Below are 23967 nucleotides of genomic sequence, written 5' to 3'. Positions count from 1 at the left end.
CTAAAGGTTTTGTCTTTCTTTTCCACTGCTGTCACCTCCCTCACCCACTCTTCACCACCATATATGTCCCCATCACACTGAGAAGAACAGAGAAACCCTCCATGTGGACTGTGAAGGCAGGGGGAGGAGAGGGGGAGTTGGAGAAATAAAACTCATCTTGGAAAGATGCACTATATTGTAGCTAAGGAAAGGCAGTTTTGGTGGGAGGCATCCAGTAACTCATAAAGCAACAAAGCTGGAAGAGACCTGGAGGTGGCTGTACTCAGCAGGATAAGTGCTACAAATCAGAAATAACACTAGCCACCAATATAAACCAGTGAAGCCTTTGTGTTGCAGAACAACCAACCTGGCTTCTCAGCACACTGATTGCTGCTGCAGCTACACATGCGCTTTCAGATCAGGTCCTAAATTAGCAACAAACTACTGACAGGTTGGCAAGAGGGGTGACAAAACCAACACTGATTAACACTCTATTTTCAAGGAAAGAGTCAACTTATCAAATTAAATCTGTCTGCCATGAAGTAAGTGGGAGATACATCAGTGGCCCATGTATGTGAAGGGGTAAAAGGCAAAATTAAATTTTTAATACCAACAAACAAATTATGCATCTAGTCTGCACATAATGGGAAAGAAAACAGAATAAATCCTGGAACAACTTCCTACAGATTTGTCTTACCCTGCTGGTTTGTATGTGTTCCCATCACTGTGCTATCTTATGATCACTAACCTCTGGAATAGCTCCCCAAGAAAATGAGAGCCATTATTTCACTGTTGAGCATGAAAAAAATGCCACAGGTTGCAAGAACATCTTGACAGTGAAAAATAGCAGGACTATTATAAAAAGGGTGCAGACCAGTTTATGGGTTAGTATTATTGGTATCTACAGTCATTAAATGAAGAATAAAATTACTCTACTCTTACACACTGGTTGTACCAAAGCAGGCTATAAATGTTGAGTACTTTTCTGTTAGAGTGTACTGGAAATCCGATCATTTTTCTTTTTTTTTTTTTTTGACAGAAAAGTGATCCACACATGTGGTCAATCACTTCTGGGTGGAAATATTTCTCACTTTCATTGCAAAGAAGGTGAATGACAGTGAAAACTCCAAAACTGACACAAAATAAAATGTAGGATTTAAAGGTGAATTTCACATTGGCCCTAACTATGGCAAGAGATTGTAAATCTCAGTGAGAAATGGGTACCCAGACTGTTAGTTTTGCCTGAGAAAACTTCCTCTGAAGTATATCAGTGCAGGTATTATTGACAAGCAAACATTCTAATGGATATCCACTTGTCTGAACAATGTGGTACTAGCAAGGGAAAAATGAAGAACATGTTTAAAAGAGCAGAACAAAACAACCAAGAGACCTAACAGAACTAAGCCTCTAAAAATGTGAAGGATAAATGGAGAAAGTTTGGACAAGACTTCATGCTGTGATTGCAAGCAAGAGGTATAGGCAGAAAGGAAGAGAGGTGGTGAGGAACTGAATTTCTAGAAATAATATACTCTGAAGCACTTGACAATTTAAACATCATGAGAGAAGGCTGCCTATGCATCTGTACTACAGAAATTTGAGGTACAAGGTGCTCCATACAGAATTGAAATGAATTAACAATACCTTTTCCAAGAAAGATTATAGAGGGGACAGTAGAAAATAGCAGCATGTGTTCCAATGAGCCAGTCAAATCCCCAGCAAGAGACTAGATTGTGTTTGGGATCAGAAACACAAACACAGACTTGCAGAAGACTACCAGAAGTACCTAAGTGTTCATTTTACAAACCTATTCCAGACAAAAGAAATCAAGTGATCAGACTCAATTTTATGAACAGTACTCTGACAGCTGAGGAGGACAAAAACTGTAATGTACAAACAGAAAGGAGATTATAGTTACAGATCCACTCACATGGATTTCTAATGGAGAGAAAAAATGTGAATATAGGTTCCCTTGTTTTGCTCTTGCTGCTGAAAATGTAGGCATATATATTATTAATGGTTAAGACATACAGGCTGAGTAAATGTTAAACCCCTGGGAAATGATGAACAGCATTCAGACACATGCAAACTCAGCATAAACAACTACTTTGTGGAATACAAACCTGTTTCAGTGCCCAGTGATAAAAGCACTGTTAGCAAAATAAATAAATTGGACCACCAACTAAAAAGGGCTTCCCATAAAGTTGGGGTTTTTTTCTTTATTTTTTTTTCCCCTCAGCATAGTATAAAAAGAGTTTTGATGTCCAAACACCGTGAAATATTTGCCTGCTAGGGCAAGTATTTATCTGGGCTAAATACTACCTGGTCTTCATTTTAATTCATACTATTTTCCACTGAAGACTCTACCCTTCTAATTCCACATCTGGAAAGAGGAGAGCTATAAAATGAGAAGGCCTTTGGCCAGGCTGTTTGATGTTAGACTCCTGTTCCTTTACCAATAATAGTCCCTTCAGGGGACTAAATCTTGATGAACTTCAAGATTTGGATAGATACACCAGTCAGTAGATTTCCACATCTGTCAGTTCGTTAGTCCTTCCTGGAGCATCCACTTCATGATTGCACATAGGGAGTCTTTGTCTACTCTCTACCTGTCCCAGAAACAAGCTAGGAAACTAACCAGGGCTGTATATTGCACTTCATCCACAGTTTGTAGCAGAATGTGTCCATGAATTCAGTAAGCATACACAGCATGCAGTATTTTGCTGGGTACATGCAGGTGTTTCTGCCTAGAAATTTGACATCAATAATGAAGATGGAAAATATATTTTGTTTACTAACCTTCTGCTTGAATGACCATTATTTTTTTCTTCAGATCAATTGTGGGATTTATAAGACACAACCTTGGCTCCTGCTTCTGAGTTATGCAGACTCCATTCTGGTTTACAACCATCCAGTTTCGGTCATAGAGCAAACCCTGGTTTCCTACTGGCCATTCTGTAACCTGGGAAAGTATCCGGTTTAGAAAATGTTATTTGCACTAACAGATTCATGCTGAAAAGAAAAGAGAAAGAAAAGAAACCTCTAAAGAAATTCTTTGAAATCAGGAAAGCTTGTACAAGCCAATGTCAGCCTTTAATAAAAGAAGCCTTAATTGCAAATCAAAGATAAGCATATCACTGCACAAAGCTGACAAAACAAAATGGAATTACTAGAATTTGTTACATATTATCATACACTTTGATTTCACAGAGGTATAAGAATAAACGATGTCTGAAACACTCTGAAAACTGCTTTCAGTCTTATACTCATCCCTTTTTAGGACCTCTTCCCTCAGCAATATTTTTTTTAATTTACAAAGCATGGACATTTCATGGGAGTTGTATAAATTCAGGCAAAATCAGACAAGCAAAAAGCAAGAGAAATGTGAAATTCAAAATTCTGAAAAAAAACATATTTTTCATAAAACTGGAACCACTTTATCAATGAATCCACTTGAGAAAACTTCCATCACTGACACTTTTAGTTTAGCTAGGAGCATAATAGTTTCTCTGGCTCTCCTCACAACAAAGCACATTGTCTTCTTTGCTATCTGTTCTTCCACTACTTCTATAACACTCTTTATACCCAATAGCCCATACAAGCATATTGTCCTTGTTTTCATGTACATTTTTCTGGTGAAAAGAACATCTGTTACTGATGCTACACAGATGGTAATCATGAAATCCAAAAAGAGAGCAATTTTACTAATGCCTTCGGGTGATATTAATAACTGCTTTCTCCTTCAGAATGTTAAAATATTAATACCATTCAACATAAAGCTGGGCATTTAAACATAATGCTTCAGCTCATGTATGCTTTCTAGTCACAGTTGAATATGGAGAAAAGTTAACTACAGCTGAACTTTGTTGAATTCTTGTAGAAAAACTTAGCGCAGCTCACACGAATAATCTGGCAAAAGACTTTAGCAAAAAGTATTGTGAAAAAGACATGTCAAGCACAGCCTGATGCTCTGAAGAAAAGCATTGCTGGAAGCACTGGTTAGATTAAGTAAAAATCACATTTTTGTTTAACATGTGCTTCATCCAAAACCTCAGAGAACCGGCAACAGCGCATCCTTATAAACTTCTCCAGGTTTTATAGGAGCTTGCAGCAGTAGTTTGACACTGATGGTCTGACTACAGAAAGATGAGGGCAGGTGCTCTGGAACTGAAAAATGAAAGCATTAAAGCTGAACTCCGAACACTGGGCTTTAGTGCTATCAACTGTAATGAATATAGAACATACACGGAAATATTTTAAAAAGAAGAAACATATTTTATCAACCTACTTAATTTATAATATTCTGTGGCAGGTTTTTAAATGAGCAGGGATGAAAAGTTCAGTCAAAACCTGAAACTTTAGTTTCAATTAGTCTGACAGTGTCATCTGAAACCGTATTGTCCAAGCACTTCTGACTGTCAGCGCCTAAATGATGTGAACCTTTGCCCTGTCTTTTTAGAAGAGGAATGATAGTCCAAGGACTGCAATATTAGCTGAAGACTTAATTCTTGCTGGAGCAAGACTTTAATTCTTGCTGGAAATTATATTTGGAGAGGCCAGTATTTTTTGGTTATCCCATATAATTAGATTACAAAATTCATTTGAACAGCTGGTGATCAGCCGAGAGCTTCAAGAATTTCCTGCTAACAAATCTCCCTTCCAAAACAGATCACTAATCACTAATACATCTTCTTATGGATACAACAGGTCTTTACAGGATTTGTAAGATAAAAAGAGCAGAATAAACTAAAAGAGCAGAAAAATAGAAAAGAGAGCACAAAGATTCCTAGCTCACTATTGTAACATCCAGTTGCTTTGGCTCCACTTTAGGACAGCAATCTTGGTCAGGAAATAGTGTTAAGTGCTTGCTTACCCCTGACTGAAGGCAAGAGGTTTATGAGCAAAGCAAAACATTCTTTCTTTAATCAGAACTTCTGCTAATTCTTACTTGCTGATAGGCACTGTGGGGAAAGGCCAGACAATTAAGGTAGCATATAGCTGGAAATGATCAACATCTTCCGATCAAAATACATCTGATAGGTCCAAAATAGTGGCAACTAACTCAAGGCCAAAGAAGTATTTCGTACCACAGCACATCATGCCCAGTAAAGAAACTGGGGACAGTTACCTGGAAGGGCTAGATCACTGCTCGGGTCAGGCTGGGTATCGGTTAGTGGGTGGTGAGCGCTTGTATTCTCTTCCCTTGTTATTTCCCTCATCATTGTTATTATTGGTGGCAGCAGCAGAGATTTTGTGTTATACCTTAGTTACTGGACTGCTCTTATCTCAACCAGTGGGAGTTACATTCTTTCCGTTCTCCTCCCCATCCCTCCGGAGGAAGCAGGGGGAGTGAGACAGTGGATGCATGGTTCTGGGTTGCTGGCTGGTTTTAAAACATGACACACGTGTTGCTAGGACCCCAGTAAATAAAGCTGCAACAACGCAAGTACTGCTTACCATTCCTTGGACAGATTGTCACAGACAATCATGAAACAGAGCTGTTTTATTGCTAACACTGATACTGGAGATGAGCATGGAAGAACATATGTATTTCTATTCTTGGTACTTAGGCTTGCGACCTGTGTAGACTGTCTCCTGCCATTATTTCAGAGAGCCCGAAAGGATTGTTAAACAATTACAAACAACTGAATAGAGCAGTTGAGACAAAATCTGCCTGCTCTGCTTTCATCTGAGACATGAAAAGAGTGGTTCAACTCAGCTCCCTCAGATTACGTGAGATATCTTCTCGAAGCTAGCAGATGTGACACAGGCTGCAAAGACAATCCATATCCACGTAGATCAGCAGAAGGAGGTCAGGCAGGGCACTCAAATGTCACTAAATACCTATATTCAGGCAACCAATAAAATAAATAAAACAATGAAGCTTACTGTGAAGTAAAATAAAACAGGTTAGCATACACTGCAGTAAGCAATACGTAGCTTCTAGCTTGATTCCCTGAAGTTGTCTGACCACCTCTGACTACTGAGACAAATCAAAAAGGGGAACAGAAAGAAGGAAGGGAGACCATTATTTTACTGATAGATATTAGCAAACACCTTCATTCTCAGCATGGCAGGTGGGCTAATCATCCAACATAAGTTCTTCTCAACTTGCCATATACAAAGATCATTGCATAATACATGGTATTTTCCTGTCTGCTTCAGTCCCTTTTTCTTCTTGTAACATAAAAATATCTATTGCAAAAACATGGTGGGTTTTATTTTATTTTATTTTGGTTTATTTTATTTTAGTTTATTTTGTTTTGGTTTTTGTTTTGTTTTATTTTATTTTATTTTATTTTACTTCCAGAATTTTCTTTAAACCATTTTGGTCTGTATTTCTCCATTGTTCACAGCAATGGCAACATGAAGGCTAACACAATTTTTGAACACATTAAAGGAATCACTGAATAGGTTTTAAATTATGTAAGTTTAAAAATGTTAGTGGTCTTGCATATAATTTATCCACTGATTACTAGGAATTTGCATTGTATTTTAAATTAACAGCTAATTTGTCTTCTATGTTGAGATGCAATTTTTATACTGTGAAAACTACTGGAAGAATAATAAAGTTATTAATGTTTAAAGTCTTAACCTTTTTCACTGGCCACATTGCATTATGTAATTATGCAAAATTCATTGACATGAGAGATGTTCATGTTTAAAAATGTATGTTTAAAACATGGTTTTCTGTTGGAAAGAAGAAAAAAAGTACTCTGGGATAAAGATTACTTCTCTTCTCTGCTTCTCCCCAGTTAACAAAAGAATTGTTAAGGAAAAGAAAGTGCATTTAAGAAGCTGAGTTAGAACACTCCTCCCTCCAGTTCCTGAGCCATGTGGACAAAACCCACGGCACAACACTGAACAGAAATAGTCCCATGGCCAGGAGCACTTTATAAAATGCTGTAGGAACTAAGTGACCTACAGCAGGCTGATCTTCATGCCAAGCTTCATCCTCCCAGCTGCCAATGCATGCTGCACTCTCATTTTCACTGGAGGTCAAACACCTCCCATACTAAACCACTTAGAATAGAACAAAGAAATCAGAGTTTAGGAGAGGAGGAGATGATCTGACTCTAAAAAGGAGATCAGACAGCTGTGAGTTTGCACCTACATCATCATTGAGCTTGTCCTGCTGCCACTAATGAAGTCATCTATTCTATAACCAGTAGGTTAATGGGCAGATTTCAACGGCAGATGGGCTGGGTACTGCACACCCAAGTGAGATGGAATTTTCCACTGCACATATTATTTTAGGCAAATGCAAGTGATCATGTACTTACAAAGTCTATTTACTACACATGCTAATGGTTTGACCTCCCATAGCAGCTGGAGGCCTGCACTTGAACTTAAAAGTCTATGAGATTTTATCTAAAGTATTCAAGTATCACACTACGAATGAATTTATTGCTGCCCAGTATCTAAACTACTTTCACCTTTTCACAGCACCTGGCTTAGAGCTCTATAACTAATAAAAATGGAGATCAATTTTTAACTGGGAAAATGCTTCCTTAATTTTCCAGCAACTGCAAAGCATCTAAATGTATTTTAGATTTAAAACATGAAAATGAATTTTAATTTTTGGATTCTAAATAAAGAACAAAGAAACTACAAGCTACACAATTATTACTTCAGAGGTTTATGAGTCTGCTAAAGTAAGGAATGAGAATCACAGAATCATAGAATAGTTAGGGTTTGAAAGGACCTGAAGATCATCTAGTTCCAAACCCCCTGCCATGGGCAGGGACACCTCGCACTAAACCATATCACCCAAGGCTTTGTCCAACCTGGCCTTGAACACTGCCAGGGATGGAGAATTCACAACCCCCCTGGGCAACCCATTCCAGTGCCTCACCACCCTTACAGAAAAGAATTTCTTCCTTATATCCAACCTAAACCTCCCCTAAGTTTTAAGCCATTACCCCTTGTCCTGTCACCATAGTCCCTAAGGAATAGTCCCTCCCCAGCATCCCTGTAGGCCCCCTTCAGATACTGGAATGCTGCTATGAGGTCTCCACGCAGCCTTCTCTTCTCCAGGCTGAACAGCCCCAGCTTTCTCAGCCTGTCTTCATACGGGAGGTGCTCCAGTCCCCTGATCATCCTCGTGGCCCTCCTCTGGACTTGTTCTAACAGTTCCATGTCCTTTTTATGTTGAGGGCACCAGAACTGCACACAATACTCCAAGTGAGGTCTCACAAGAGCAGAGTAGAGGGGCAGGATCACCTCCTTTGACCTGCTGGTCATGCTTCTTTTGATAGAGCCCAGAATACGGTTGGCTTTCTGGGCTGTAAGCGCACACCGAAGCCAGCTCATGTTCATTTTCTCAACATAAGATAATACTAAGTGTGAAGTCCTTATGACAAAGACCACTAAAAGAATGGCAAAGGAATAATTTTCTATAGTATTCAGCCTTTTCATGGTCACGCCTAGAGATGTTGGTATAATCAATATTTCAGAAGGCAAACGATTTTCAGGATTTGATGCCATCTAATTGTGGTAAGGTTTCTCTAGCATGTCTTGCTTCAAACTCCAGTGTATGTAGCACAGGTTATTTTCCTGTTTTAAGGTGATACAGGCTGAAGTTGCAGTAATGACATACATAGACCTGTGGAGGTTGGTGCACTCAGTGGTTAGCAATGGTGTGGGCTTGGCCGTAATGGCTTTCTATTCCACTTGTACCTATGGGGAAGAGATCAAGCCACTGCCTATTAAAGAATGGCGTGAATTGAATTTTGAAGCTCATTACAGATGTTATGATTTTTACCTCTTCTATAAGCAGACAATGAAACTGACAGGTTATAAATGTATGACAGGTGTAGAAGTGCCACTCAGACTTTGGGAATTAAAAAAATTACGAATGCCTGGTGGACAGGTAGAAAATCACAAAAGCAGACACATTTTCTTTGGGGGTTTACTTCAATACAGAAAATATTGAGGATCAAAATACTCTTGACTCCATCTCCTGGCCTCCTCTGCTTATGCATCGGAAGCTCTTTGTCAGAGTATGTATTAGGTCAACTTCTACTGTCCTTTCACATGTACTCATGTATCTTCTATAAAACAAGTGGAAATACACAAGAAGCACTCTTTGAGAAGGATCTAGATGATCTTAAGGTCCTTTCCAACCCTAACTATTCTATGATTCTAAGAGGAGAACTAAATGTTATTTATAGTGAACTTCCATTCCCTTCCAATACCATATACTAAATCCAGTATATATATAATTGTATCTCACATTTTGGCAATACAAGCTTTGACAGTACTGAGCTTCATGGCTGATGTTTCTTGATAAAAAGCATCGACTTCACTCCAGGCATGCAAAACTAAACCTCATAATGTAATTACAGTTTTAATATCTATTTTTCATCTATTTAAATCAGCTAATGTTAGCTGTGCAGTCCAAGTTGCCTTGTATTCCTCTTGTAGTCAATGTAAAGAGACAGAAATATCCAGGAACGATTAATATTTTCTACTGCAGATGCCTCACTGCTTACAGAATATCTAACTTTAGAGGGGTAAGTTGATGTAAGATGAGCCCTGCTTTCACACCGGGCCCATTAACATATGCCTGGCACAAGAAGTATGCATGAGGCATGGGGATTTTACCCCTTCCATATAAAACTGCAGTTCTGTCAGCCAGGGAGTACCAGGTTTGTATGAATGCATACCTAGAGTTAATTCTTCCCTCACAGAGCTCGAGGAGAAGAAGCCTGGCTCAGCTTGTGGGGAAACATAAGCTTTCTTTCATGCTGAGGTACATTGTACCTGCTCACGGGCACAATCACTTCAAAGGCTTCCTAGAACTGAATGTTGTGGTATGTATCTCACAACAGCAGCCTGAAAGCTAAAAATAGAATTTAACCCCAAAGGGTCCTGAATACTGCTACAACATATTTCAGCAGCTTCTGTAGTGGGCTTCTGTAATACAGCTATAACAGTACAGCTATAACAACAGCAACACTATAACGACAGTTAAAACATTTTCACAGGAAACGTGGGATTACTTTGATTTTCAAAATAGTTTGATTTAGTGGGAGGTTTACAAGGGGTGGAAATTATTTGTTCAGGTCTCATTTAATGCTCAAGATTGTGCCTCTGAATTATAGACATCACAAGCCAACCCAAATTTAAAAATACAGATGTTTTGTTGATCATTTTGCAGTGTCTGCCTTAATACCTCATCCCCTTTTTGAATTAAGAACAAAAATACTAAATCATTATCAAATCAGCTGAGAAGCCATATTTTAAATGCAGGTGATTTGTCACTGGATTTGACCCCAATTTTCACTCAGATGTGAGACAATGACCTACACCAGTACGTGTTCGTAGGGGAAGTTATACCGCTATTGACATTCATTAAATCACTTCCCAGTATGGTACTAAGCAGAGTCCCATTCCAGGTCATATATGGGCCATACACCTATTTCATCTTGCATTATTAAAAAAAGAAAGTCACAGCTAAGGTGACAATATTATTAACTTTGTAAAAAAAGCAATTAAAATCTTCAAAGAGTGAACTTTCAAATAGTGTAGCAACACTTAAATGTCGTATTTCTGTTGCAAATGTATTTTTAATGATAACATTTCTTTGTAATGTAAATCAGCCTCCTCTCAATTATAACATGTTAATCAAGTTATTTCTCAATTGCTGCTTACCCATCAATGCCTACAAGTCCACCCCAAATCATTCTGTAAAAGCATACTAATTACTTGATTATATTTTAGTCAAGTTTTGCAAATCCAACCGTATTCTTCAAGACTGCATATTATGTGCAGATTTGTCTGTTGGGAGGCAGGGGAAAGCAGAAGATACATTTGCATCCTGCAACTTCAGCCTAATTGGAAATCCTTTAAAGTACCTTAGCATGTGGGACTTGATCAAAATTGGAAAACAGGAAAAATGGGTACCCACCCGCTGCTTCCTATTATCTCATGCACATGGTATTCCTGGTTGACATGTCCGACAGGAGTAAGGAAAATACAATATTGAGATGAGTATTCAAGAATGATTCAAAATGCATACCTCAAATGCAGAGCAGGATTTAATTGGGTAGAGATAAATGTTGGTGACAGTGATGGGCTTGCCATCTCTTCTACATGTTGGTATTGCAATCTCAGAAACAGCTGCCCTTATGCTTTCTGCCTCTGGTGGCTGCCGGCTGCCAGTTGTCATTGTCACAGATGAGTTATTCCTGAGCTCTGTGTCCGAGATGTGTGATATTGGAGACAATTTATCTGCACTGTTAAAGGAAGGGCAGTCATCTGGGACAGACTCTGTCATCAGTGTTGTAACAGAGGACTGGAAGGGAATCTCAGCATCTGATTTGGAAAGTCTGGTGGCTGTGATGAATCTCAAAAAAGTCTGTGCATCTTCAAAAGAAGACATGTAGCCAAAGGATATTCTCACAGAACCAGTGGGACGTCCATCGACTAGGTCTATATCATCTCCACAGACATGGCCAGCCTAGTTTGAAATAGGAAGAAAACCCGAGTGCTATTATGACAGATTGTGTTTTATTTCCCTTCAGTTTTACACAGTTATTCATTAGTCTCTTAATTCTAACTGGAAAAACTGTTTTAAAATATACAAATTTAACTCATGAATACAGGCTAAAAAAGGAGAAAAAAATACCAATTATCTTATTATTCAAACTGAGAATTAGTTTGTTCTGGGTTGATTGTCCTATTCTACCTTAAGGCAAAAGAGACTTTTCAAGAACACATCTAGAATCACAAAAAGGTTGTGTGCCCTAAGATGGCCTCTTAGCTAGGGTAGTCTCCAGGTATATTCTAGTCTCATCTACATAGTTCACTGTGATTTAAACTGGGATACTGCATTCAGAGAAGTGAACAAACCATGAGAGTGCTGATTTTTTTGGTCCAGTTTTCTTCATATTTGCTATCAGAACAATTCCAAATCATATTATCAGAGGCTTGTTCGAGGCTTGTGTTAAATACTCCAATGGATAGCTATACATCTGAGAACTAGTCTGCAATAATAGCAAAGCGGAGGCTTGAATCTAGAGTTCCAGCATCTGAAGTGACATCCTTTGTCATTGGGATGTGCAGCAAATCTGTCTTGCTGACCCAGTTAGCACATTGCTTTCACAAGGGAGGGAACTCGCCTTTCCCTTAGCACTTCCTCCTTTGAAGAATACAGACTTTCACTCAAAAAATTTTGATTGAAAAATCCCTCAGATACCCCAATAGTGACCTCCATGTAGATGCACCTCTATTTGATAAGTCTTTCATACAGCACTTGCTGGAAAACTCTCCCTTAGAGCAGTTTCTCCTTCAGTAAGTGGGTCAGTAAATGCTGCTACTCACTTCCAGTGAGGTAAGCTAGAGAACTCCTTTGTTCATCCATCTAACATTAACTGAATGGACACAAGATTTAGTCCTAAATCAGTATCCTTATTCCTATAAGTGCAGCATGATTTTTTTTCCCCTCAGAATTTACTTATTTATGCATTTTCTGTTACATAAAAATGGAAATGTAAATAGTTCATTTACATGAGGGATTTTTAAAGCAAGAAATGTAATAGTTCAATGAACTTCGATGTCATTTGTGCAAGTAAAAATAAAAAACCCTGACCCTATATGTCATAGCATGCAATAAGGTAGTAAATATTTTAATGCAGTGTGATGTAGTTTTTATCCTTGACAATAGAGCAGAAGCGCTATTTGCAAAATTAGGTTGCATCTGTTAATATACATATAACCCTTTGCCGAGTATTGATTGACTGAATGAGGAGAGGTTCCTGCTGTACAAATGAGTAAGTGAGTTCCTACGTAACATCCTAAGAAAACTAACCACACTTCTCCAAGGACCCTTGAGAACAGAAAGTCCTCTCTCACAGGCATTCTATACATGGAAGTCTTCCTGAAGGAAGGAAGAACACACATTCAGTACCCTGGGAAAAAGCGAAAACAAAGTATATGTGCATATAACGTGACAAAAGGTGCCTTCCCCTACACAGAAATGTTATCAATAATTCATCCAGATCTTACTAAAGGACTGATGGGAATGGAGCATCTCAAAATAATGACTGCTTGACTGCACCACCTCATCATACAACTTTTAGGAGATAAAGGGCCTCTTTATAACTTTAGGTTTAGACTATCCCCATTTAAATGATACAGAACTGCAAGAGGCCAAGCGCTCCTTAGCATATAAGGAAATCCACACAGCTGGTCATCTGGCATTTTGCACTTCAGCAGGAGGGTAAACCTTTTTCCCCTTTCTCAGAGGAGTGAGGTTACATAGTAAAGTACCATTTTGCCAAGGAAGGTATTAAAGAGCTCTTCCCCTTTAAGAACCTATGTGATCAGTCTTGCATGTAAACGTATTTGCAAAAGTTACATGAATGTCTCCAGGAAATTATAAGGGAGCTACAATATCAGTACAGCCATTATAATTTTTCATCTTCTGAAGAACACCATTAATAAAATTTTGGATTGCTCTGCGTTAATCTACCGCAATTTCAAACTCTGATAAATATACAGACATGAAGCCTCCTCTGCTTCATTGTAATATATCCTGTCACACGTCTTTTAATGACAACTTATGGAAAATATTAGTCATCTAGAAAACAGTCTTTACATTCATGTTCTAACAATCACCAGTTAGCTAGGTGGATGTCATCTAAATTTACTACACCATCTGAGATTCACTGTGTATTCCCATTTATTGTTTCTTATCTAATTTTTGTGTGCCTTTTAAACTGTAATATCCAACAATAGGTCTATAATACTTAAATGTTATTAAGTACAATTAAGTATACTTAAGGATCGACATGAGATGAATCGTTCAGGAACTTCTGTTCTTCAGGAAGTCTTGTTTTCATGGAATTCCAAATCAGAACAAGAACCCACAATTTCATATTTTCCAGTGAAATAAAGACAAGCAACACATACTGCTTTGGGTCCATCAAATGGTTTCATTTCAACACCCCATTTCAGTGAACGGAATTCCAGTTCAGTTAATTCTTTAACACAGCAATTGAGTTGAAAGGTCAAAGAAAGCAAATAAAATTTGCCATTATTCTTAAAGCTGCAGAGACTCAAAACCACAGGACATATTACACCTACTTATGATTTTGGGTTTTTTTTTTTTTGATGCAGAGGCAGGTTCTCTTTTCCCCTTCAAAGCTCCTCTCTTTAGGAAATTCAGAACTGGGAGACAGAAGATGTCACCTGGGTCACTGAATGTAAGTATTTTCCATGTAATCTCATTCAGATACTAACCTGCAGGTTCCTTTGTATGTCTTCATTGCTTATACCCAAATGCATTTGGCAGGCTCCTGTGTTACAGAAGCAACCTGTGCGGACATGTATGTTGTAAAGACTGGCCATCTTGTCCACCTTTCCAATTCAGCAGAAGAGAAGACAGGAGAACAGAAAAAATAGACATTTTTAAGTTGTGGTGACCAAGGCAAAATGTTTTAAAGGTACAAATAAATTTGAAGTAAATTACCTCTCTAAATTATTAACAACTTACCATAGCTTTTAGCATTCTCATAAACATTTAGGACAGAGGCAGAAATGCTTACCTTGGCACTGAGAGCACACCACACACACACAGAGCATATCAGGTCAGGTCCTGATCTTGTTAATGCTGGTACATGTGCTTAATTTTAAACCAATGAACAGGTTCATTCACATCAGTAGTGCTAATTGCAGGCATGCAGTCAAGTGTCATTCAGTGTTTTGACAGAACCATCACCTACAACTACCTTTGCAGTGACTGGAGAGAGGCCTGTGGCACCTGTTCAGTTAGCTGAAGAAAACTTTATTCTCCAAGGATTTGAAACTGCAAGTTCTCATTACAGAAACTGACTTTATCTGTAGGATTTTGGCACACAAGTGCTTGAACAATCACCCCCCAGTAAGCAATAACATCTGATAGGGCAGGGACTAAATTGGAATACCTCCTTGAATCTTCCTCATACAACCACACAGTGTTCCAAGCTCCAGGTGTACTTTTCCTTGTGCTGTGCTGTTCTATGTTATAAGATTTCCTTACTGTCCACTAAATAATGACTGGGCAGAAATATAATACTTGACAAACTGGCATAAATAAATTACTTGAAGGAATGAAAAGGATGGGCAAGAAGAACAGAAGCACGTCTATGTGAGCTTTGGAAGGAGACAGATATGCATGCACTGGGAGGGCAACACTGGTAGGATGGCATTGCAGAGAAGACATATGGATTGTCAGGGTTTCATAGCACAGCTAAGAAAAAATGGAAGTGCACTATAGGGATCCTCTTAGCACAGCTAAGAAACCATGGAAGCACACTCAAGGGGTCTGTAAACACTTTATGTTGATTTCAAAAAGCAACAACAGCATCTGGTAAGGTTAGCTGAGCAGGTATAGCTACCACCAGTTATTTCTTTGATAACAAATGATGAACATTCTTAGTCAGGAGTGGGATAAAGGGCAGTTAAATGGTCAGAAAGAGAGCATGAAACCTGGCACGTCCTATCTCTGCCACAGACTTCCAGAACAGCCTTGCACGAGCTGCATTAACCTCAATGTTTTTGTGAAATGGAGAGCTGAGAGCTCTGAGAATAACTGTGCTGCAGACTGTGAGGAGCCAGCTGTACAAGTGACACAATCCTCCTCACAGGGAGCTCAGCTACACACAGAGCAAGAGCTCAGCCTAAATGTGTGGTAATGCACTTCCCTAACTGTGAGCTCATGCTTTATGTGCCTGAGGTATCAATGCAAACACTCAATCTAGCTTTTCGAAACAGCTTAATCTGTATTGGTATTTATTATTTTTAACATAGATTCTCTTAGGAAAATACGATAATAGCCAAAAAAAAATCAGCCTACAATTCAGAATTTATTTTTTCTCATGTGTGGGGCACAAGTTACTCTCACAAAAAATGTGCTGTGTATACAAAACCCAAAAGAAATCCTTCATCATTATAGTGCACAAGAACTTAAATATGTTCTGCACCACTAGTTCAGTTCAAAATGGTTCAGTTCTTAAACGGAGATACAATCAAAATTACTCTTTATATATCCAGACTTGGAAAGCAAAGAACAGAATCATTCCTGAGATTCCTATTCATGATTAATGCCTTGGAGAATATTCTGTGTTCAAAGCATTTTTCTCAAATCAAAGTTATAGTAAAAGGCATCTACTGAGAAAGATTGTTGTGGTGTTATTAGCTTTGTTTTGTCAGAAGACTTCAATCTGGGAACAGTGACATTTTCTTGACTTCTTTTTTCATTTAGTGAGAGAAGTTGTCATCCTGGCATAATATGGTTTGTCATGGTGCACATTGACTTGTGGGTGGATCTATCATTCTGCTAATGATGACAAGCAAAGAAAGAATCATGACAGATATTTCACTGCTGAATTCCTACAGCGTTTGGGCTTATTTGCTCAATATACAAAAAAATTTAAAATATATAATCTTTTTATTATTATTATTACTTTTTGAAGATATATTGCTGGGGCAGCCTTGCTTATCAAAGCGTATTGAGTGCAATGAATTATCCATGACACAACTTCAAGGAATTGCTAACAAGACCTTTTTTAAAATGTTTTTAATTTTGTCAAAGAAATTATTACTGTTCTTTAATGACCCAATATCACTCTCCAATAATACTTTATATTTTGATATATATTAATCTGTACAGTAGACAAGAACTATTGGTACATAAAGATGTATGAGCATTAGAGGATTATGGGAAATTGTGGTTCAGGAGAACAAAGATAAGTTTTCCATAGCTTTAGTATTAATCATACTCTGCTATCACCAATGTGACAAAACACCCAGGTGTTGGGAACTTGATGCACACTTCTCATCACAAGCAATGACACCATGTAAAGAATCATTAAGGACAGTGCTGCCAATATATCTATCTATCCTTTGAATTCACGCTTGACTTTCCCTTGGACATATGCTTTGATTTCTTCTTGTTTAGTTTCACCCCAGAAATATGCTACTTGAGGAGTTAGCTTAATCTCTCTCTGCAGTGCTATTACATAGCAAACCAAATAGAACATAAAACATCTGCTACAGTTGTTCCAATGAAGAAAAGCTTACTTAAACAAAGCACATCTTTAAAATTGCCATAAGGAGCAATAATGAATATTGAGCTCAGGGTTATGAAATACAGAACACTGCTTGCAGCTCTGTAACAGCAGCAGCTGACTTTTGGGAGCCAGGAATATGTTCATCAATGAAGGCACAGAAGCATGAATAGTACTAATGGTAAGTACACAGCTTAATATCACAAATTGTCAGTTTTGGTGATTCCCTGGCTCTGATATTTGGAACTATTGTGCCTTAGTATTTCAGAGCTTGAAGACTACAATTAAGCTGCAAAACACATGCAGAAATCTTGCTGCATTTTTACTGATTTCAGTCAGTGAGGACATGGTGATTAAGTCATCAGAACATCTGAGAGTAGCTCCTGTCCCTTAGGGCCCCTTGGCACTCATTACTTTTTCTGAAGCTCTTTCCTACGGGCAAGGCCCTGTAAGTTGCTTCACACCCCAACACTTTTGATGTCGTAGTGTCTTGATACTTGACAAGAAAAAGGTGCTTTTCACACTGCCAGGCCATGGTCTTCAATTTTAATAAACACACATGAATAAAGTTCATCTGAACCAATTTTTAAAATAGTTTTGTTTTGTTTTGTTTTTTTTCTTTTAGAGATAATTTCTATTTTAAGCACAGCTGCCTTCCTCAGTGAGCCTCCCTTTAGTGTTGCCAGACTGACAAAATGCTCACTTTCAGAGTTGTTTTCATAGTGCTCTCTCTGATAAATACTATGAAAATTTTGGGAGATTTTTAGTATAAAGAACATTGAAGTGGAGAAGGATTTTCTTGCTGGTTTTAATGCCTTATCCTACAGTAATCCCCTCTTGGATATCCGGTATTGTATTTCACACTCAGCCGCTGGACAGCTCCAAAAGGAAGATGATCCTGGTGTGCTTGATCACCTGTTCTCTGTTACACAGCTGTCTGGTGGCTTCTCTACCTTTGCTAAATGACTGGCTTATGCTATCCACTCACTTCAGGGCCTCTGTGACAGTCAGCTGAGGGCAGTAAGCTTTTCTCAGACTTCAGGATCCATTGAAATAGGTCTGAGAATAATGTGCATTGTAGGTAGATGTAAACTAAGGGATAGTAAAGATTTACAAACAGCTCATAGAATCACCATATGTTCTGGGTTGGAAGGGATCTTAAAGATAATCTATTTCCAACCCCCAGCCATGGGCAGGGACACTGTCCACTAAACTAGATTGCTCAAAGCCACATCCAATCTGGTTTTGAACACTTCCAGGGAAGGGGCATATTTTGCAGATAATTTTTAATCAACTAAGTATGCTTTTCAATAAAAATGATGGATTATTTAGGAACTCCTGCTGAAGTCATTCCCATAGGATCCAATTCTGTAGCTCTTATTCAAGCAAATACTTTTTATTTGTGCAGGATATTTTACTGGGTATTACAAGAATTATTCACATGAATAAAGGAACTTTTTATAATCCATCATGAAGTGTCCCAAAAACCTGAAAATTGTATAAGCCAATACTGTCAGGTACTGTCCTTCAGGAACTGGGATTGGGATTTCTCATTCTACAGTGCTCAAATTTCAGAGCAGTTTGTCTGTCTGATAGATTTGCTCATTACAGGAATTGCACTGCACACCACTGATGGCTGGTTATAAAACAGGTTTCATGACACTGTTCTTCACATCCACTGGTAAATTAATTCACTGATTCATAGCATGGAATTGAAGAGAAAGTAAGCTAGCTCTTTCTGTCACCCAGCATTTGACTGTGAAATGTTGTTCCTGATGCAAATGCATACTTAATCTTGTTTAACACAATTTAATAAGTAGGTCAGAAGGAAGAAAAAAAAATAGCACTTGTTTCCAAATCATTTAGTAAGGAAAAAAAAAAGCATTTTAGCTGAGTTACAGTATCATTAAACTGGAATAACTGCAGCGTTTCCTGCAACAGAGGCATTTTTTACCATCCCAGGGAAAAAATGTCTGTGTGGGCAGGTTCCCACCATATTGGTGAATCTGATCCTCTGCTCCTATTGTGTCTCCAGCTGTTGACAATGGTTTAAATTAACTGGAGAATGGATCTACCTTTCTCTTCAGTCTACACCTATTCATCACTCACTTTGACCAAAATCCCTTTGGTCAGTAGACAGTGAAGTATTGGTAGAAGGCAGTGAAGGATTAGACAGATTCTGAAATTTACTGAAACTCTCAAACTCAGTGTCCTGATAGTGGAAATGCTTGCTTATCAGGAACTTTCTAGTTGATGTGACAATTTTCTCTGCTAGTTTCAAACACAGTCAAATAGTGGGAAGGTTGTACAGGATAGAAGGCTGGAAACATCAGAATAATCCAGAATATGCGGGTTGCCATTCTGAAGGAATTCTCACTTAGAAGATGCCATCCACATAGCAAACTGCAGGTCCTCTGTACTTAAGGGATTAACAATAATTTTACATTTCTGATATTCAAAAGCTAGAAGACACTTTGAGGGTGGAGTGCCTATAAGGAAGAAATGAAACACAGTCTTGATTGTTAATGGGTGGTCTCACATTTTTTCAATTGCCTTTTTCTTCCCTGTAATACATGCGGTGAATTAGGAATTGGATTTATTTGGAACATACATAAACTTAATAAGTCCAAGGTCCAGCTATCTGAAATCGATCAGGCGGATGAGTAGGCTAAACACCTTAGTTTTCTTTGATTTGGCATTTCAATAATCACAGTTCTCTCCAATCAATGTAATTTTTTCTTAGCTTTTTTATTCTTTTAACCTGCATTCATTGACAATGAAAATCTGGTTTGATAAAACGACATCAGGGAAAGGATAGATTTCAGGAAGAAAAGCAAAGCAAAGGAACCCAATCTCTCTTGGGGTTTCCTAACTCTGACTTAAACAGAGCATTCCATTGTGAGTCATAGGAAAGACTGTACTTTATATTGCACTGAGTATCCTTAGGTATTTTTTGACCAGTCAGAGAAGTGGAAGACAGAGGCAAACAACACCAAAGACTAAGCCATAACTCATATCATGAAGGGATAACAGGGAATATAGCAGACTAATACAACCGGAAACAATGTCTAGGAATAAAAAGGTGTAGTGCATGATACTAAAAGTGTAGATTTAATTCATGTCCCAACCAAAACACTCTATACTTTTTCCTCTTTCTCTGTAATCACTTAAGTCCTGTATTGTCTGTGTTTATCCCCCGAAAAAGGAGATAACAGGTCACAAGGAGGTTGTGGGGTTAAAATCCCATGAGGGACTGTGTAGAAAAATTACTTTAGTTAAAGCCATACAGGGTCCTTTACAGGATTTGGGGGGAAGGGAGGGGGAGAGAGAAGGATAGGAAAATGCAAGCAAGGTAACAAATAAGGGATCAGGCTCTCTTAAAAGGATTCATATGGTGGACTGAAACTGGACATTATATGCATCCAAAACCAGCTGATCTGCTTTTAAGCAGATCAAGAAAAAAGGAATCCAGCAGAGGCTCTCAGTGCAGCCCTTTTGCTGCTACCATGTGGCTTCTTTTCACAATTCTCCCCTGTGTAATGAGGTCTGCAGTTTAGAGACACAATTTGTCCCTGTTACTAAACAGAAAATATTTACCCTCCCTCATTCATCTGAGATTCTTTCATCTGAACAACTGTGAGCATCTTTATTTTAGCTCCTTTCCAGTTTCCTTAGCAACATGCAAGGACACTCCAGAGAAGCACTGTCAAGCAACACCTTCAGTCTAGGCTTTCATGAAGTTTTCTAACCTTGACCAGCTCTGATGAGCAATTTGATAGTAGGCAATTTCAAGCATACTATATCACATGTGTCTTTGTCCCTTTGTAATGAGATATTACAGAAAGCAACTCGGCCTGTACTCTGTCACTGCTTCCTCAGCAGGAAGAGAGCTTCATTACCTACTAACTAGGTTTGCAGTTATCACACTGAGTCTCTCATGTACAGCACTGCCTGATGGTCAGTCAGTGATCCCCTACCTACATCACTGAAATTGCCTCCTGTATTGTGTGACCCTTATTGTAAGGGCTGCCTTTGAATATCCAGTGCCATGTACTCAAATGTAAGCAAAAGATCAAGACTGTAGTGACATTTCTTGACAGTTTGAAGCAACAAGGTGCCATTTACTGACAAGACAGTGTGGTTGGCTGCATTGCTGCTATCTCCCTGCTTACGAGATATCCACAGTGCTATTGAAAACTGCTTGGAACCTAGGAAATTAGTGGACATTCAACAGAAATCTTCACAACAATCTTTTTCTCCTTGTAATCCTGTTTGCATTCTATTGTGCTGGTCCATCTGCCATCTCCGGCTTCCTGAAATCAATGGCTAAATCCATAGCTAAAATCAATAGTGAGCAATCACCTCAGCAATTTTTAGGTAGCTATTGGGAAGATGGCCAAAAATACCATTAGGCAAGTTAAGAACACTTTTCTTTCCCTGAGTCATCAAAATTGATATAATGAGTGGTTATGCTTCTAAATGCATTAGTGTAACTAGCTCAGAGTCATTTGACCATCTCTGCAAAGACATTCTTAGCTGGAATTAACAAATGCTGGATTTCCATTTTCTATGGCCCAGATTAAAAAATGCTGCACTTCTCCACTTGCAAAACTGAATCGTTGTTTTACACAAAAGTAAAAATATTAGCTGGAAAAAACTTAAAAGGATTAAAGCTTAAAGAACAACAAAGAACTCTTGCTTAATAGCTTTCTATGAAGAGATTTATTTTATAAAGATTAAATGAAGTAGAAGTAGCCCTCCTCATTGTTTAACAGCAACCTATGTTCTCCTATAGGGATATGGTATGAATTTCTAGATAAGTACTGAGAGCTACTACCAGACTTTGGTCAGTAGTCTGAACAAATTGAACTGGTAAAGCTTGTGAAATGCTCTAGTTCCTTTTTTTTTTTCCACTCCTCTAATTCACATGTTGTCATTACCCTAATTCTGTACATATATACCACATGTACAGTGCATTGGAACTAATCTACCAGTAAAACTCAGAGTATCATCTAAGACACAAACAGCAATTATTTCAAGAAATCTATCCACTTCAGGTATTGCAGGGTACTTTTTATCATGTACCATTGAGTAGTGATATGAATATGTATGCAGCCAGCTGTGTGTATATACAAATGTATCCGCCACTCGAAATCTGAAGATTTTCTCTCCAATCCTGTGAGGTTAGAATAAGTGAGAAAGACAGACAGTGAATCCCTCAAGGTGACACTGAAAGACTACCACAGAAGGGGATTTCACCTGGCCATTGCTAGGTCCTGGTGACTGATCTAGGTCCAGCTAAGCAATTCATTAATATATCACCAAAGGGAAAATAAGCTCTTAAAAGAGAACATTGTGAAACTAATGCAAAGTAAGCGTTCTTGGAGTATGAAGGTGTTTCCAGAACTGACTATCACCATTTTATTTTCCTTGCACAACTACTTTTATGTGCATTTCCCACTCTGCTTCATTGGACTTGTAGACCTGTCCAAATGCAAAAAGAAAGAATAACTTCTACCTGCTCATATTGTTCTTTTTCTTCCTAGTCAAACCTCTCCCATACAACACTTTTTCAGACAGCTTATCCAACTCTTCTCTGCTTTTCATGGCTGGAATTTCAATTCTTTTTTGCTTTCCTGCCCAAACTGGTGTCTCTTTTTTTACCCGATCCATGTAGTAATAAAATTCAGCTGCACAGCGGGAAATTTAGATTAATCATTAGGAAATATTTTGCAGTATTGAATATAGCTAAGTTCTAGAACAAACTGCCTCCAGAGGCTGCTGAACAATTCTGGTAACTATGATCTAATCTTGGCACACAGTGCTGATGAGTAACCTCTCAAGGTCCTGGAAATCCTAAGATCTGTTTTCCCCCTCCACATCTTCTAAAACCACAGGGATGAATTTGTCTTGGCTGCTAAGCTGCTCACAGGACAATTCACTGCCATAGGTTACTGTGGATGCAGAACCATAGGTTATTGTGGATGCAGAAGGATAAACAGGGTTAAGAAGAAAACACTTTTTTTTAAATTGTTTCTTGGGGGATTCTTATTCTGGTTTTGTCTTCTTATAATGCTAGGATGTGAACACTGGCAGAAAGAGGCTATCAGTGTATGGAAGGTCTAATGGTGAGATCCTATGTGACTTTTCTTACATCTAAGTGAGTTGGGGCCACCCTGGTCTTCACTTCAGAATGTTAGACCATAAAGGCAGGAAAGTAAAAAAAAACAGCAGTGGGTCATTGAGCCTATCCTTACATTAACTCAAGGGAGGTTGAGACAGAAGGGAAGCGAGTAAGACAGTCGGCAGATGCCATAATAAAAGGAGTCATAAAATTGCATTATGAACTTATGCTGAAGGGACACAAACTGGAAGTTATCTGTTCAGAAGTGTTGATAGTTTTTTTGTTGAGAAAGGTAAATTCAAAGTCTAGAGCTCTCTTCACTATATCTGGATTGATGAGAGTGATCTGGGACACGATAATGTAGGCTCTTAAATGAAACTGAACATAATCTGAGCAGGGTTCTCAGTCTTGAGAGGCAAAACTCATCCATATGCAACACTGCAGAAGAACCTTCCAAATTGTTTCCATCCTCTATCTTTGGCAACCAATTCCTGTTATAACAGTTTGTCTATCACACAAGTGTGAAGTTGCCTGCGAGAAGGCTGAGACTGCTAATGGACTGATGCTCGTTTGCTCCCTGACAGGATTTTTAGGAGGCAAGGCAAGTGTGTATAGATACCAAGGGAACTTTTGCAGGTGAGACAATCATGGCAAGCTACATCTGTTTAGCTTCAGGCTCCAGGCAAAGGAAGCAGTGTGAAAAAACAGAGTGGGAAAGGAGCTGGTAATCCACAGATGAAATGATAGTCATTTTTCAAAAGATAGCTATGATGATTTGCTCACTTTTTTAAGTCCATGACACACAGGAGTTTA

General features: G+C 38.5%; 1 protein-coding gene across 1 annotated transcript in view; it reads right to left on the bottom strand.

Moving 5' to 3' along the window:
- Positions 1–23967, bottom strand: part of MOCOS (molybdenum cofactor sulfurase) — a 214441-nt gene that overhangs the window by 24872 nt on the left and 165602 nt on the right. The window contains exons 7-9 of the mRNA XM_005153576.3: positions 14224–14340; positions 11000–11440; positions 2776–2938 (exon numbers count right to left, since the gene is read on the bottom strand). Coding sequence (XP_005153633.2) covers positions 2776–2938; positions 11000–11440; positions 14224–14340 — 721 coding nt within the window. The remainder of the gene's footprint in view (positions 1–2775; positions 2939–10999; positions 11441–14223; positions 14341–23967) is intronic.

The sequence above is a fragment of the Melopsittacus undulatus genome, chromosome 1 (assembly GCF_012275295.1).
Source record: "Melopsittacus undulatus isolate bMelUnd1 chromosome 1, bMelUnd1.mat.Z, whole genome shotgun sequence".
Taxonomy (NCBI): Eukaryota; Metazoa; Chordata; class Aves; order Psittaciformes; family Psittaculidae; genus Melopsittacus; species Melopsittacus undulatus.
Note: the sequence above shows the minus strand (reverse complement) of the source record. Positions and strands in the feature narration are given on the sequence as shown.